General features: G+C 45.2%; 1 protein-coding gene across 1 annotated transcript in view; it reads left to right on the forward strand.

Moving 5' to 3' along the window:
- WNT3A (Wnt family member 3A) overlaps positions 1-6,876 on the forward strand; it is an 87,611-nt gene extending 80,735 nt beyond the window's left edge. Inside the window, exons 3-4 of the mRNA XM_063323842.1 lie at positions 3,125-3,390; positions 6,397-6,876. Of these exons, the coding sequence (XP_063179912.1) occupies positions 3,125-3,390; positions 6,397-6,876 (746 nt within the window). The remainder of the gene's footprint in view (positions 1-3,124; positions 3,391-6,396) is intronic.
- The last annotated feature ends 8,231 nt before the right edge of the window (positions 6,877-15,107 follow it).

Raw genomic sequence — 15,107 nt, forward strand, 5'->3', positions numbered from 1 at the left:
AAGAGATCGGCTGCAACTTTCTCAAGAGACAAACTCCTAACCTCAGTGCCTGGGGCCAGATTTCAGCTTCTTCGCTCTGCCTGCCTACATTCCCCAGGTAGTTACCATCAGATACAATGCTATTTGCTTCCTGTTGTGTGCTGTTAAGTGGTGGCTGCACTCCACCCCAGGGGTGGTTGCATTTCAAAAGCAGGGGAGTGATTACTTCGTATTCTGGCTGTAAAAGGCATCGTGTTCTTTCTGGGAAGAGGAGAGCAGAGTATAATCGGTGCTTCTTAAGGCAAATCCTATCAATACCCTCCTGGAGCTGTAGACTTTCAGTAAGGGCTAGCACCAGTGGAGAGTTTAGGTAACGGACCTGGGTTTTAGGCAGAATTGGGTATCTACAACCAAATCAGTGCTCCTGTAACGCCTTGGAAAGCTGCAACCAAGTCCTGGAAAATAGAGAAAACCTGCAGACCTTCTGTCTGTGTTGCCTGAAGCTCCCTGGGTTTTTGGTGAGCTCTGCACCTGAATGCACAAACACCTCTGTGCTGAGCTAATGGCTCCTGTTGAAGCCTGGGTGGGATCCACGACCTGTGGACTCCTGAGCCAAGGCCATCCCTGTCTTCCCCATGCAGGAGAAGGTTTCCCGCACAAACACCTTGGCTGCAGGTGCTTGCTTGTCAGTCCCAGTACGGCAAGGCACAGGGGCTCTCCATGGCATTTGCAAACATCACTTCAGCACCTATAGCACCTTCCCAAGTAGTTAAAGGTCTGGATCAGGTCTCTCCTCCTGAGCAGAGGAAGGGGCGATTCCTGAAAGATGAGAGCTAACCTATCCGAGCAATGTGCTTTAGCCATTTCAGCTGTTAGATAGAAAAGGGGAACAGAAGAAGTGTGATCTTCCTTTCCCGTCCATGGCATAGCAGCACATCAAAAGGTTTCAAGATTAGTTAGGCCACAGTAGGAGGAGGTAGAAGGTGTGTCAGCTATTCTCTGGTCAGGCACTATACCCTCTACTTCCCTACTAAAGGGTAACGGCATTCATCCCATCAGTTTATCTGCTGCATTCTGTGAGACCTTTGCCTTTTACAGACCCCAGGGATGGTCATTAATGCCCTTGGACACACCATACCAAGCCTCCTACCCACAAGATTTGGTTTCTGGATTCTATCTAGGCTTAGGCAAGTGCAAGTTGCTAAGTCCACAGTCCTGTTAGAACTGGACTCATCTGTTTATGCTCAAAAGCTGAGCTTTCACACAGCTCAGGAACTGTATGGTCATCAGTTGCAGGAAGCTGGGATCCTCCAGGCTGGACAGATGCTGAACAAGGGATTTTCAAAATCACATTGTGGAACTAAGGGTTCTTGCATTTTCCTTTTTTGGTTCCAGCCTTCGGTGACTTACTAACCTCACGATGCGCATTGACATCATGTTCCAGGCCATTGCTCATACCTTTGGCTTGTAAGTTCATGCACATTATGTGATTTGCATAGTGTTGTATTTGGTAGTCTTCCCAAAGCAAAGCAGTGCTGCACAAGTTCTTGCTTAAGCCCTCAATCCAGCCGGGACTGCTCTGCAAGCATGCAGTTTTGATTTCTCCCCGAGAACATGTTGGCTTTTTGGCTTGGCATATTAAAGTCTCCTCACTTTAGTAAAGCCTGGAAGCATCTAGAAGGTAAAGATTAAGCCAAAATGCCCAGGGAAAGCTCAGATCAGCAAAATATCATACAGAGAAGGTCTGAGTGGTTTTGAGGAGGCACCTCGTCAGCTGGTGCAAAGCTCAGTAGAAGCTGGTGAAGCTGCATCAGCTGAAAACCCAACATTCTGCCTTTATGGATCCATTGATATTTCAACACTCTCCTAGCCTAACCATCTAAAAGGTGTCGGAGACAACATGCTTTCTTGGCTAACTGGTCTGTAGACATACAGTGAGCTCATTGGGGAATGGTATAAGAAGTTAAGGGAGGCCAGTTATCAGAATCGTCGTTTCTTCTCAGAATTGCCTCAGGGGGTTGAGAATAGCCCTGCTCATGATTAAAATGCCATTTTGCTGAAGGCTAAAAGCATTGCAGTGGTGTTTTCTGAGGTGTGGTGTTGAACTCCAGGGTCAATTCTAGTGAGTGAAGAAACATAATGAGACCAAAACTGGGGCTCAATAAAAACAGATATTTTGGTATATTCCCTATTTGCAAAGCAGTTTGAAATGTTTGGTTTTCATTTTGGCACAGTGTAGGAAAAGCATGGGCATCCAGGAAAGCTAGGCTAATGCTGAGCTGCCCTTCCCCATCCAGCTCCAGCTAGGATGAAAGGTCATGAAGGAAGGTCTCCACAGAGACTAAGGCTAACCCTAACCATGAAATCTTTTGGCTGATCCCACCCACGATCCTGAGGCAATGGACAGAAAAGGAAAGCTCATTTGCAGCCCCCTTCAAGGGGCCTTAATCAGGCAGGTGAGTAAAACTTTGGATAGATGCAAGATGCCACATATGGAACGATGTCTTTAAGTGAGGTAGAGAGGGTAGGAAAAAGAAGGTGGCCTCAGGATGGAAGGTGGGAACAATGTTTAAATAGTGAGGATGGGGGAGTATTTGGCCATCCTGGCATTTTCCTATCTTCCAGCCATCCGCAGCTCTCCCAGTCAAGGAGGAGGAGGTGCTTTACCTGCTGCTGGTCCCACCACTAAGGGTGGAGGCTGTCCTTAAGTGTAGACCTGCATTTTCCATGTTATGGAAACATAGCCCAAATTCTGTGCATCTCAGGCCAAGACTGCAGCTCAGGGTATGACTATGTGGTGCGTTGCCTGCAAAGTACTATATGGTTTATTCTATATGGCCCCCTGAAACTCAGGTTCTCACTGCTTTTTGTTTTGCCCCAGCCCTATCCTAAGACCTTAGGATGACCTTAGTCAAAACTTCTCGGGTGACCTCAGTGGCCGTGAATCAAGCCTGGTCCTGTCTACACAGGAGCTTATTTCCTAGTATAAGAAAATGTCTTTGGAGTAGGTCCAAGCTGGACCACAGGGAAGAGGAGAGTTTCCTGGCCTTCTGCCATGCCCTTAAGAGAAGGCATTCGCAGGGCTGATCATAGCCATGCATGGTCCCTTCGCTGGACACTATTCATTGATTTCTCTCTTTCACAGCTACCAGGGAATCAGCCTTTGTCCATGCCATTGCCTCTGCTGGAGTGGCTTTCGCAGTGACCAGATCCTGTGCCGAGGGCTCGGCCACCATCTGCGGCTGTGACACCCGCCACAAGGGTTCTCCTGGGGAAGGCTGGAAATGGGGGGGCTGCAGCGAGGACGTGGAGTTTGGGAGCATGGTGTCTCGGGAGTTTGCGGATGCCCGAGAGAACAGACCAGATGCTCGGTCAGCCATGAACAGGCACAACAACGAAGCTGGAAGGACCGTAAGGACATTTAATTTCACCTTTCTCAATCTCCCTTTAATCTTTTCTTACCTGCCACAATGAACAGTGGGAGGGAGTAACCCAAAGTAAATCTGGGCTGGTTTATATCATGAAACAATGCTACCTGCCCTACCATAGCTCTTGTCAGGGAGTTGATTGATGTACTTGACCTATGAAAGCTATAAATAAATTGACCCACCCAGATGTAAATGTCTACCTTGGAGTCAGTGTTCCAGATGTCTTTATAGAGAATGGATCAAGACAGACAGGTCTAGGATGGGGTTTCATCCCAGCTTGAAGGAACAATTTGAAATAGCTCGGTTAATGATGCCCTAACTGGGCCTGTCCGTCTCGGCTGGCTGTAGGAAGGTGAGCTGTGCAGCCAGAGACATCTGTGCTGTAGGCATCTGAAGTTAAGAGAGATGAAACAGGGTTTATGGGGAGGATTCAGCTGCTTAAGCAGAGGCATTTTAATATAAACTGAGATATCATGAAGTATCTAGCCTATCCTTGATCTGCTACTGGGAAAGACTGGAACTCCTGCAGGTCCTCTGCCAAATTTAATTGGTGCCTTGGACACTCCTGGAGTTCACAAATGGCTTTAGATGCATGTGTTTAGGCAATTGAATCCTAGTTTGAGTAAAACCATTCATTCCCCTGGGACCACCATCCTGCTCAGTAAGCTTGAAGGTGGGAAAGAGCAGGAGAGCATTTTCCACCACCCCTCTTCTCAACACTGTTCCATATTTATTTATTTAAATATGGAACACTTAAAAAAAAATCTTTAAATATGGAATATTTAAAGCAAATAAAAGGGAATGTGACTCTGGTGACTCTTGATTAAACCTAGACCATGCCTCAAAGCCAGCTAAAGTGTTTTCACTTCAAACAGTTGCAGAGCAAAATGTATAAGGGAACTAAAAGTACAAAGTCTTACCCTGATCACAGAGACCCCCTCGTACACAGTGAACCTTTTCCGTAAGGTGGAACAACCCCAGTAAGAGGACATTCTCTTTTTCATCTCAAGAAAAGCTCGTAAATGCCAGAAGAATGCAATTTATGGGAAACAATTTGTGAAATTCAATCATAAAGCTCTTGCTAATAGAAACAATGCCACAGCTCCTGTGAGATAACAGCATTTTTTCTCACATAGTAAACCTGAGATAGTTTATCCTTCAGTGGAAAATACCTCACTGTAATCAAAAGAGATTAATAAGGTCTTGTTCTCTCAGCAGAAGGCCTTACACATGCCTAGGAGGACATGCAGTGAGCTATAATAAAGCCACCACAATTGCACTGTGCTAGGAAACATCTGTCCTCAGGCAGGCTACGACTTTGATCTGAGCTCCTCAGGTGGACACCATCAAACCCTGGTGGAGTTATCCCACCTTACACCACAGGAAAGCTGGTCTGATATAGGGACTAGAACGCTTCAAAATCAAAGACCACCAGAAACAAAAATTACCTGCAGTGAAGACAAATACAAGCAATAATGTGGTTTCCTCCAGCGCTGGCCCAAATTATCCCACGTACCACAAGGTATTGTGCATTGCTGGTGGTAGTTGCTGGGATAGATAGTTGGATATATAGGACTGTGGAGAAACTGGGTAGAGTGGAAAGGAGGGATTTCCCTTAAAGTGAGAATCCTTGGAAAAATTGAGCTTTGAGCAAACATCCCTGTGATCACAGGCCTTTTTACTGCGTGTCTTGTTACTTGACACTGAGTTGTTTTTGAACATTTTACAGGTGTCAGAGAGCAGATGTCACACCATTATCTGAAATCCTACTGTTTTATAAAACACTATTTTTTTTTCCCATTCTCACCATACCAGCACTCATGGGGTAGTTCTTCCAGGCCTCCATGCTCAAATGTTTCCAGCTAAACCTGAGCCATGGGCAATGTTTCATATTAGTTCCCATATGAACTCAAACCCTACTACCAGACCAGAAGCTTTGATTAAGTTCAGCGTGATTATATGAACCAAACATTTTGTGGTTCTCTCTCATCGCTAATTACAACCTCCTTTGCGGCGGGTGATACTCCGTAAATAACACAGGAAAGCACCTGGTGAACACCAAGGTGCTGATTCATGGCAAATCTTTTGGACTCAGGCTGGCACTAGTCTGTTCTTGTACCCGGAAATTTGCTGATCAGTCTGAAAATGCAGATTATCAAGTAAGTTGCATAAGGCTGTCTCCCACCTCAGAATACTGGAGGGCAACACCTCTAGAAACCCTTCAACTAATTTCATAAGAGGTGGAGGCAAATAGCAGACTTCTGGGATCAATAATCACCTTTCCATTTATTCCAGGACAGTGTTTTATGTTGAGGTCTAAGCCTTTCAAAGTCAAAAGTGGGGTTCCTATTTTTTTTCTTTGAAATGGTTTTAGAAAAATCATGAGCCTGTCTTAAAAATAAAAATACATTACTTTTCAGGTTTCAGAACACAACTGCAGTGAGGCTAGAACCTTGTTTGCTTAAGTAAACATGAAACATATGTAAAAGATGGAGCTCTGTGCTAGATGGTTAGCATGTTTCATATTTCTTTAATTTCCAATGGAATAGCTGTATATTTCATTTACAAAGGCATTGTTTTAGAAGATTTCTGTGTTCTTCGCTTCTCTGCCTACATGTGTCTGAATTGTGTTCCTGGGTGAAAGTACTGCAATATTCACACATGAACATTGGTAAGATAGAAGTTGGTACATGCAGAAATCATTTCAGCCATTAGTGAGAGCCCTCGGTAAATGCTTAAAGTTGGAGTGGGAATCATAGATAGTCACTGAAAAGTATAAAGTTGCAGAGGTTTTATCTGCTACAGATCCAGCATCTGTACAGGGCACAGACTGGAGGATAAGGTGGCTTTTGTCCGTAAGTGTGTAAATATATCTATGAAAACACTGCAATTCTTTAGCAAATTGTGACTAAATAGCAGAATGCAATATGTGTTTTGATTACAGGCTAATGCCTCCCTTCTTCTCTGCCTTTCCTCTCCTCTTTTTCAGTCTATTATTGAACTCATGCATCTTAAGTGCAAATGTCACGGCCTCTCAGGCAGCTGTGAAGTGAAGACCTGCTGGTGGTCTCAGCCAGACTTCAGGGTCATCGGTGACTACCTCAAGGACAAGTACGACAGCGCTTCTGAAATGGTGGTGGAAAAACATCGAGAATCCCGTGGCTGGGTCGAGACCCTCAGGCCCAAATACAACTTCTTCAAGGCTCCAACTGAGAAGGACCTGGTTTACTATGAGAACTCACCAAACTTTTGTGAACCCAACCCTGAGACAGGTTCCTTTGGGACCCGTGACAGGATCTGTAATGTCACTTCCCACGGGATTGATGGTTGCGATCTTTTGTGCTGCGGCCGTGGACACAACACAAGGACTGAGAAACGGAAAGAGAAGTGTCACTGTATCTTCCACTGGTGCTGCTATGTCCGCTGCCAGGAGTGCATACGAGTCTACGATGTCCACACGTGCAAATAAACCAGGCGAAACCCTTCGCTGGGCTCCAAGTGGAGACATGGATTTGAGCCTACTTCCTCTGAGGTTGCAGACATGGGAGAAGTCTACTTTTTTGATATTAAAAGAATAAAAACTTTAAAAAAGGCTAAAACTGGTTGGATAGAATAGGTCTAATGACTTCTGGGCTATCCTGAGGTACATCTGGCAGTCACACAAGTTACAGCCCAATGATGCCTCCTGTAGGAGACAGTAGTTTTTCAACCAGCCGACAACACAGAGCTGGAAAGAAGAGCAACAGCAAAACCATGGATTTGCTCTGCTCTCACCCACCTGAGTGACTCGTGTGATTAAGTGTCTTTTGAGAGACTTGCATCTTCCTAAATATCTCCTTTTCCCTCAGCCAGGCAGAGGCTGTGTTGGACAGCAGCACTAAGCTTTCTGAGGTCTATCTACATACCCAAATGGCCAGATTCTGTGTATAATATGAGCAGCAACAACAGCAGAAAAAGAAATAAAAGTGGATAAATTAATGATTTAAAAAAAAAAAATAATAATGCAAATACTCCTTTGCTTTTGCCCTGAAACCAGAGAAGTCTACAAATATATAATAGAGCTGTAGAGTGGGCAGGCTCTTCACATGAACTTTTTAGCATAGTAGTAGCTTCTGCCAGATTTGACATAGGATTCAGTGACATCTGTAGAGAGGGAGGGAGGAGGGAGAAGGAGAGGGAGAGAAAGAGAGAGAACTTCTGGTGGTTTCCTGCAAATGTCCTGTTGGTACACAGGTGATGTGCATGCTACGGAAAAGTTCAGTGCCTGATATGTGAAGTGAAGAGGACTCAATGTGTACATTGAGAAGGAGACAGTTCCACAAACGGAGATGTTGCTCCAGCTGTGGCCTGATACATGGCTCAGCCAACAAGTCTTCCTTGGAAATGTGCAGTGTAGAGTGAGTCTCCTGGGGATGGACACTTGCTGCTGGGTGTAGGACATCCAGCTCCTCAGCACCACAGTTTGTTCCCATAGAGGAGGAGAGGGAAATTGTTTACTCCTCCCACCTCATTAGAGAATGCCGTCACCAACAGCGGAAAGTGCACTTAGTCCATCTACTCTCTGCACCTCATGCAGGCTTCCCCCTGGGCACTTTGGAAAAGCCTTAGACCACAAGTCTGTCGGGAACATGACTCTGAAGGACTGCTTTCATCCATTAATTTACATGATGGTGAACCAACCCATCACCACCACCCCCCGCAAGCTGGAACAGTTTTGGACTCAAGCCGAATTTTGTTCCACACATAATTTCTACTGCCATTCCCATCTCTAAAAGTAGCACAGATTAAAATGTACAAACTCCAGACTCTGAACCAGCCCAGAGTTTGGGCAAGTTTGGATGCAGAGCCAAATCCCAACTCTGCAGTGCTGGCCCCATCTCTGCTGTTCACCTCTGACTCCCCGTCTTTGCACGCTGCTCTACTTCTGATTTCAGATCAGGATTGCTGGTTTACAGAAACAGCTCTCACCTCGTCTGTGGACATCAGGGCTTCCTTCAGCCATGTGGGTAGCAGGCGTGGATCTCAGCCCATCACCTTGGTCTTACAGAACTGTAACTCTGCTTGAGTTATTCCTGGTTGATACTCACATATATGAGTGATAATCAAGCATGGAGTCATAGCCTGTTCAGTCTCAGATGCACTTGTCCTGTGTCCTCTTTTTTTTTACCCATACCTTTGGGTTTCTATCCTGGGAAAAGGACAATGGATTGGTATTTTTTCTTCCTCTTTGGTACAGGAAGGGAAATGGGGCTTGATCTAACTCCCAGTGACCCATAAGAGTCTTTTCATGCCAATGCAATCATGGCTGTTGGCTAGTTCACACCTGAATGTCTGTGTAGAGTAATCAGAGTGCTCTTCTCTCCCTGCATGTCAGCTTATTCCCGGGAACCAAAGGAATATGCAGAAGAAGCAGGGAACAAACAGAGCTTAATCCCATCAGAGAGAAAACAGGAGGAAATGATGCCTCCAAGGACTGACTCTGAGTCATGGCGTCTCCTGGGACTACTCCTAGGCTGGTGCAGTTTATGCATCACCCATTTGCCTCAGGGCTGCACCCAAGGGCACAATCTAGCTTTGCTTATTTATGGAGGCACTTCTATCGACGTTCTGCAAAAAAAAGCTGCAATGAAATGAGAGCAGAGACACAGAAGGGAGTGAAGGAGAGAGGAAGAGATCAAGAGAGACAAAGGAAAAATGGAGAGAAAACCAATCAATCATATGTGTAGAGATAAACACTCTACCCAATGGATGGCCACACACCAGGTGGTAGAAAGCAATAGATCACTAAAAACTGAGAGAAAGATGGATCAACTAAAAGATGCATGACTAATTTTTTTATAATACAGTCTGGGAGAAAAAGTAATCTGATCATTATTGCAAATGCAGAAGGAAGCTACTACAGGGGTAAATTGCCACAATAACCAATATTCAAACACAATCTGTCAAGAAAGCTGAAGAAAGCCACACATGCAGCGAAGACATTGATGAATTGGAAAAGATGGGACAAGGGAAGATACGTCTGATTTAATTAATATGATATAGTGCTAACAGTGACAGCAAGAGATGTTAGACACATCCCACCAGGTACTTCCATCAGCGAACGGTGCCCGGACAGCGAGGATGCAAACCATTGCAATTGTCAATCCATTGACTTCAGCAGGGTCACTCCCTCAACTAATTTTGCCCTAATATTTTTAAGGAAGGTGATTTCAGACTCCTTCTTTTATACCATACTACAGAAGAAATGGGTTGAAGGATTTGGCTTCCATGCATGGGAACTGGACTCTGACCCCAGCCCATCCACAGCATGCTAACATCCACCATTCCTGCTTTTGCACCAGAAACAAGCCCAACATCACTAGCAGATGAAGCTCTTTGGGAAGCTTGGCGGGGGAAAAACTCAAATTAGGCATTTGCTGAGCAATTGCCTCTTAAGGTGAACAAACAGATTTTGACTGCAGCAGTGGAATTTTTTTCATCTGTCCGTCTAAGCTATTTATCTTGTTTTCTGCTACAATCAATGGCAAGAAACAAACAAGTCCAGAAGTTGATTCATCATAGCCTAGGATGATATCTAAGCTATGTTTGGTAAATTGCCCTCTGGATGTACCTCTGTCTTTCCTCCAACTTTAGCTGATGAGCTCATACTAGATGATGAGCTCATAGATGGGTACAGTCTGATGGTGTGAAGTCCACCATGAGTCAAGGAGGTGAAGCTACAATCTGATCATCAGCTGAGATGGGCTGGAAGTTGTACTCCTTCATTCAAAGCTGGGCTCAGGCCTGAAACAGCTCAGTGGCTGGGGACTCCTACCCCATTCAAGGGATTTTTAACAAAGCCTATGCATACTTGTTTGGTTTTGTTATGTAATTAGTCATCCACCATGATGATATAATGTAAGAGGTTGAGCAGCTGCTACTAAAGTAAATGAAAAATGCCTGCGTGAATTCTGTTAATCATCCCAAGTGCATCTGAGGGTGCTAGTCCTGGGTCTGACTCTGCCCACCTATGAGGTGGGAAGAGGGAGAGACTGACAGGGGTCTGGGAGCATGCTGAGCGCACTTGCTAGGCCTGCGTCTGACCCCATGGCTTTGGCAAAGGGACTTGGGCGATCACTCCCTAATACACATGAATTCAGGAAGCGTCTTTGGAAAACTAAGATCCCACTCCACTGCCTACGCTGAATATCTCAAGTCAGGGTTGCTCCTGTACTGATATGAAAGACTGAGCCAATGACGAGGGAGGTGCCATCCCTCCTTATACACCATCATATCTACATTGGGCCTTGTTTAGGAGATGGTCTAAATACAAACCAGAGCCTCCTTCTGCCTCAGGTTCTCCCATTCTGTGAAAACAGTAAGGCTTTCCTTACGGAAGGGACTTAGGGTTTCACTCAATAATACAAGCATCTGGGGACATTTTAGGTGCCCTACAATATCCTATTGGAATCCAGCTGTTGCTTCAATGACATTGGACTCTCACAAGTCTTAAATCTGGACAGATATGTCAGAGACTGTAGGGTGTCCAAAATGACACGAGATGCCTATGTGTACACGGTTGAATTTTGCACTTGTCTGGAGATGGTTTTTTTGTCAAAACTTTCCCTCCACCTCAGTTGACCAGTGTAATACACCAGCCTATAGTCAAAAAAAAAAAAAGAAGATCATTCGTTTCCCACCAATGGGAGCTGGGAACTCAACCTACACGATCCATGGTGCCCTTCTCTTCAGTCTTCACTTCTGACAAGGTTTGTCTTCAGGCAGATGGTTTGTATCAGGGATGTGTCTGGCAGTGCCAGGGAAAAGGGAGAAGATATCATCCAACCAAGCAACACGGATGTCAAAAATGAAAATAAAAAAGGAACATAATTCCACCCTCTTACATGCTGCTATCCAACCTTTCCTTTAGCTGAACACATGGGTTTGACGGGCCCCATCAGTTCCACATCCAACCTCATTAAAGACAGTGGAGTTACCTGCAAGGCGTGAATTTGGCCTCATCTCTTTTCTTTCTATGAAAGAAACGGAAAGTTTAGGAGGGTTGTTTTGTTTTGTTTTGTTTTGTTTTGTTTTTCTTGTTCTAGTTTAGTTTTAGAGTTTGGGAGTTTCTCTTTCTCAGAGAAAAAAAAAAACATGGGAAGGGAAATGCATGACATTTTCTACTGTGTGACCCCTGATGTGTCTCTTTTGGCTAAGTGTCATGCTCAGCACTGACAGTCTTCTCCAAAGCATTCTGAAGTCTCCAGAATTGTTTCTGCTCCTTACGAGGGGTTTCATGGGCAGAACTAAAGCAGTCAAGATTTAATCCTGGGCGGGGGAAATGCAGAGAAAACCACACCACAAAATGCAATACAGTACAGAAATGTCTCAGTCAGCACCAACCACATCAGCCCTGCAGACAGAAGTGCTGTAGTCTAAGCTGAGCATTGCAGGATTTCTATATTAGCAAAACTCAGAGAGCAATTTCTTCTGCCACTCAATCTAAAATATTTTTGGTGTTTTCAGTGCATTCAGATACATTGCCCCAGAGATGTCCGTGGATTCTAATACATTTGTCACATGTCTCCATATGCTTGTCATGCCCCCATCCTTAAATTCAAATACAGGAGAAACACTATGAGCTTTGGGTTGCTTTTTTAGCTTCAAAGAGTGGTGTCAGTGCTGAAAATCTGGGCGTTGATGTTACTGGGGATATTCAGGGTTACAGCATGAGCACTCTGCAGGAGCTAGTTGTGGATCCAGTCCTAGGTTTTGCACTATGGAAATTACTCCAGGCTTCCCTTGATGCCTTAATGATATTGCTTTGGGAAGATAAAACAGGGCCATGAAAAGGCACCAAATCAAACTGCCCTGCAGACACCAGCCATTGCACCTGGTGAAATAGGCTGCCCATAGGAAAATGTCTCCTGGCTCTTCCAGAGACCTGCTCCAGAGCTGAGGCTGCCGAGAAGGCAACGCTCTGCCATCAGTGGCATAGCGAGAGTGAGATGTTCACTCAGACCTGTCAGTCGTGTGACCAAGCAGCTGCTTGTATGAGAAGTTGTATAGATAGCATTAGACAATGGGAGAGAAGGTGGGCTGGGTGGGAGGAGATCTCATCTCTTCTTCATAGCTGCATGCCTCCTATTTTCTACCTCCCTCCAAACTAAATCTTAGTTATTATAGTAGGGACTTCTTAGTATGGGAGAATCTCTTTTCTAGATTTCTACTCTCTCACTGGGCAGCAGCAGTGGGATCTGGTTTGCTTTTTGCTGAATTGTTTTCTTCATGGCTCCTCCCTCCCCATGCTCATGTTTCCTGCCTTCCCTCGTGTGCTCCAACAAAAGCTGCTGATCTGCAGTTCATCACTACTCAGCAAGGGGACAGGACCCTCCTGCCTCAGGCCTCCACTAACTGCTGCGGGGTGCAGATACTTCCATTTGGTGGGAAATGGGGGCTCCTGTGGCCTCCATTTTGAGAAAGGGGTGTTTAGTCCTCTTTCCCAGCACTTACAGTGTCTTCATGGGCTGTGACAAGTCATTCTGCTCCCACTTTGCTGCAGTTTCCAGAGATGTCTTTTGTGCATCTCCACCTTGGAGGGGGAGATTTTCTCAAGCACAAACAAGAGGCCAGTAGTTAACTCCCAGACAGTGGTACCTAGGGTGGGATTCAGAATGCAAAGTGAGATGCTTAAATGCAGGTATCTCCATGGGAGCTAGGTGCTTAAACTCCCATACGAGCCCAATGATGGGCTCCATTTGCTTAAACATAGCATCTGGGGATGACTGAATTCTTGAAGATAGGTGTCTAGAGACATTTGGGATGCTCCAGGGTACCCCACTGGCTTTCAGAAGCCACTCTGGGAGAGTGTGGGCTTCCCTTAAATCCCATGGCATATCTGCTAGCTCCATGCAGATGCTTCAGAAACCCCAGGGCATCTCAGGTGGCAACAGATGCCTGTGTGTGAGCAACTCAGTCGAGCTGCTAGTCAATAAACAGTGGAGGCTAGAGAACAATTCAGCTGACCACATGTAAGTGTCCACTGTGGGACAAACCGAATCGATTTCTGGACTCCACTGACTGTGCTGAGTAGATATGCATCAGATATGGGTGTTTAGATGTCTAACTCACATGGAGACACATGCTTGTGGACATCTAGAAGCTGGATCCCACTCCAGGTCCCTCACTGTCACATCTTTAGGGACTTTAAGATGGAAAACTGTGTATGGGCTCAATACTGCTCTCACCTAAACTGATATAAATCAGGAGGCACCATTTCCATAATGCCAGACTTACGAGTGTATCAAAGGGAACAGAGGGTGGACCTATTCTGTAAGAATAATTATTTGAATCCCCATTACAGACCAGTATGTAAACAGTTTTACCCGAAGCGAGCATCTCTGCTCTTCCTGTTGGTGAGCACATAATGAAAATGGAAAAGTCCCACCAAGTCATCTACAGGAAAAATGGTGCTGTTATGTGAATACCATCCAGATGGAGAAAGCTCCTGAAGCACAACAGTCACAAGGGTCTTTTCCACGTGACTTGGTCTCCTCCTCTGTCTCTGTAGACCTTGCTTTTCTTATACTTGTTCTGTGGACCAAGGGAGATCTTGGACAACCCTGCGTGGAAGTGGAGAGTGGGAAAGGTGTGAGGAGATGTTTTCCTCATTTTCCTTTCTTTTCCAAGTCTCTTCTTATTATTTATTAGTATTTATTTATTTCTTACCATTCATTCCACTCCACCAAAAATCCTGAAGGCATGTCTGCTACAGACATAGGCTAGCAAACAGCTGAGTGTCACCCATGTTTTTGAGGGAAGGCACCATCTTGTCAGAGCTCCTGCCCAACATGCACTTGCCACCCTCTGCTACCACTTGGAAAGCACAAGAGGCCTGAGTCTTTCCAAGGCTGGCTCCCCAAACCTCCAAAATCCTTCTGTGTGTGATGAAATCCTCCCCACTGAAACCCTGGTTCCCAATGGTGTGCGTTCCTCCAGACCCAGTTGCCCCACTGCCCGCCTATCCCTGACTGACTGCAGCTCAGCCTTACACCTCCTAATCTCAGTGAAGACACACTCGATCTATCTCTTATGGCATCGCTTTCTGTCACTCCCAGGACAAAACCTGCCCAAACAAGACCTGTTGTAGCTTTGGACTCTCTGACAAGCCCACCAGCAGTGTGGAAGACATAAAACACAGACCTGTAGCACCCCAGGGGATTCCCCCATGGTACAAAACATGCTTGTCCGGCAGTCAAGGACAAGTATCTTCTTGTGGGTGGGTTTTTTCACTATTGCTTTCCCTTCCCACAGACTGTCTGCCTGATTACATCGCCTTCTTCAAAGCTACATCACTGTCTGTAACCCTTCCCCAGCCTGCCCCTGCCCTCACCCCACCTGAGCACCCCTTTGTACAGATTGCATGTATGATACAACCCGAAATTCCAAAGCTATTGTACAAAGTAGGATTGTCACCTTTTTTTCCTCAGTATTTTGTTAAGTCTGATGATTTTTTTATGATTATTTATTTTATGAATAAATGTATATATTAGTAAGAGTATATATTTGCGGAAATAACTCCTCGGGACAGTGTTGTTGCTCTGCTGTTGTGCTTGTGACCTCATTGGCTTTTACCCTATTTTCTACTGACAGCACACTAGCGATGTCTTGTAACTGTTTTTTGTTACCAGTTAAGTTTGATAGATGTGTTAACTTTATAAT

Source organism: Chroicocephalus ridibundus, chromosome 2, assembly GCF_963924245.1.
Source record: "Chroicocephalus ridibundus chromosome 2, bChrRid1.1, whole genome shotgun sequence".
Lineage (NCBI taxonomy): Eukaryota > Metazoa > Chordata > Aves > Charadriiformes > Laridae > Chroicocephalus > Chroicocephalus ridibundus.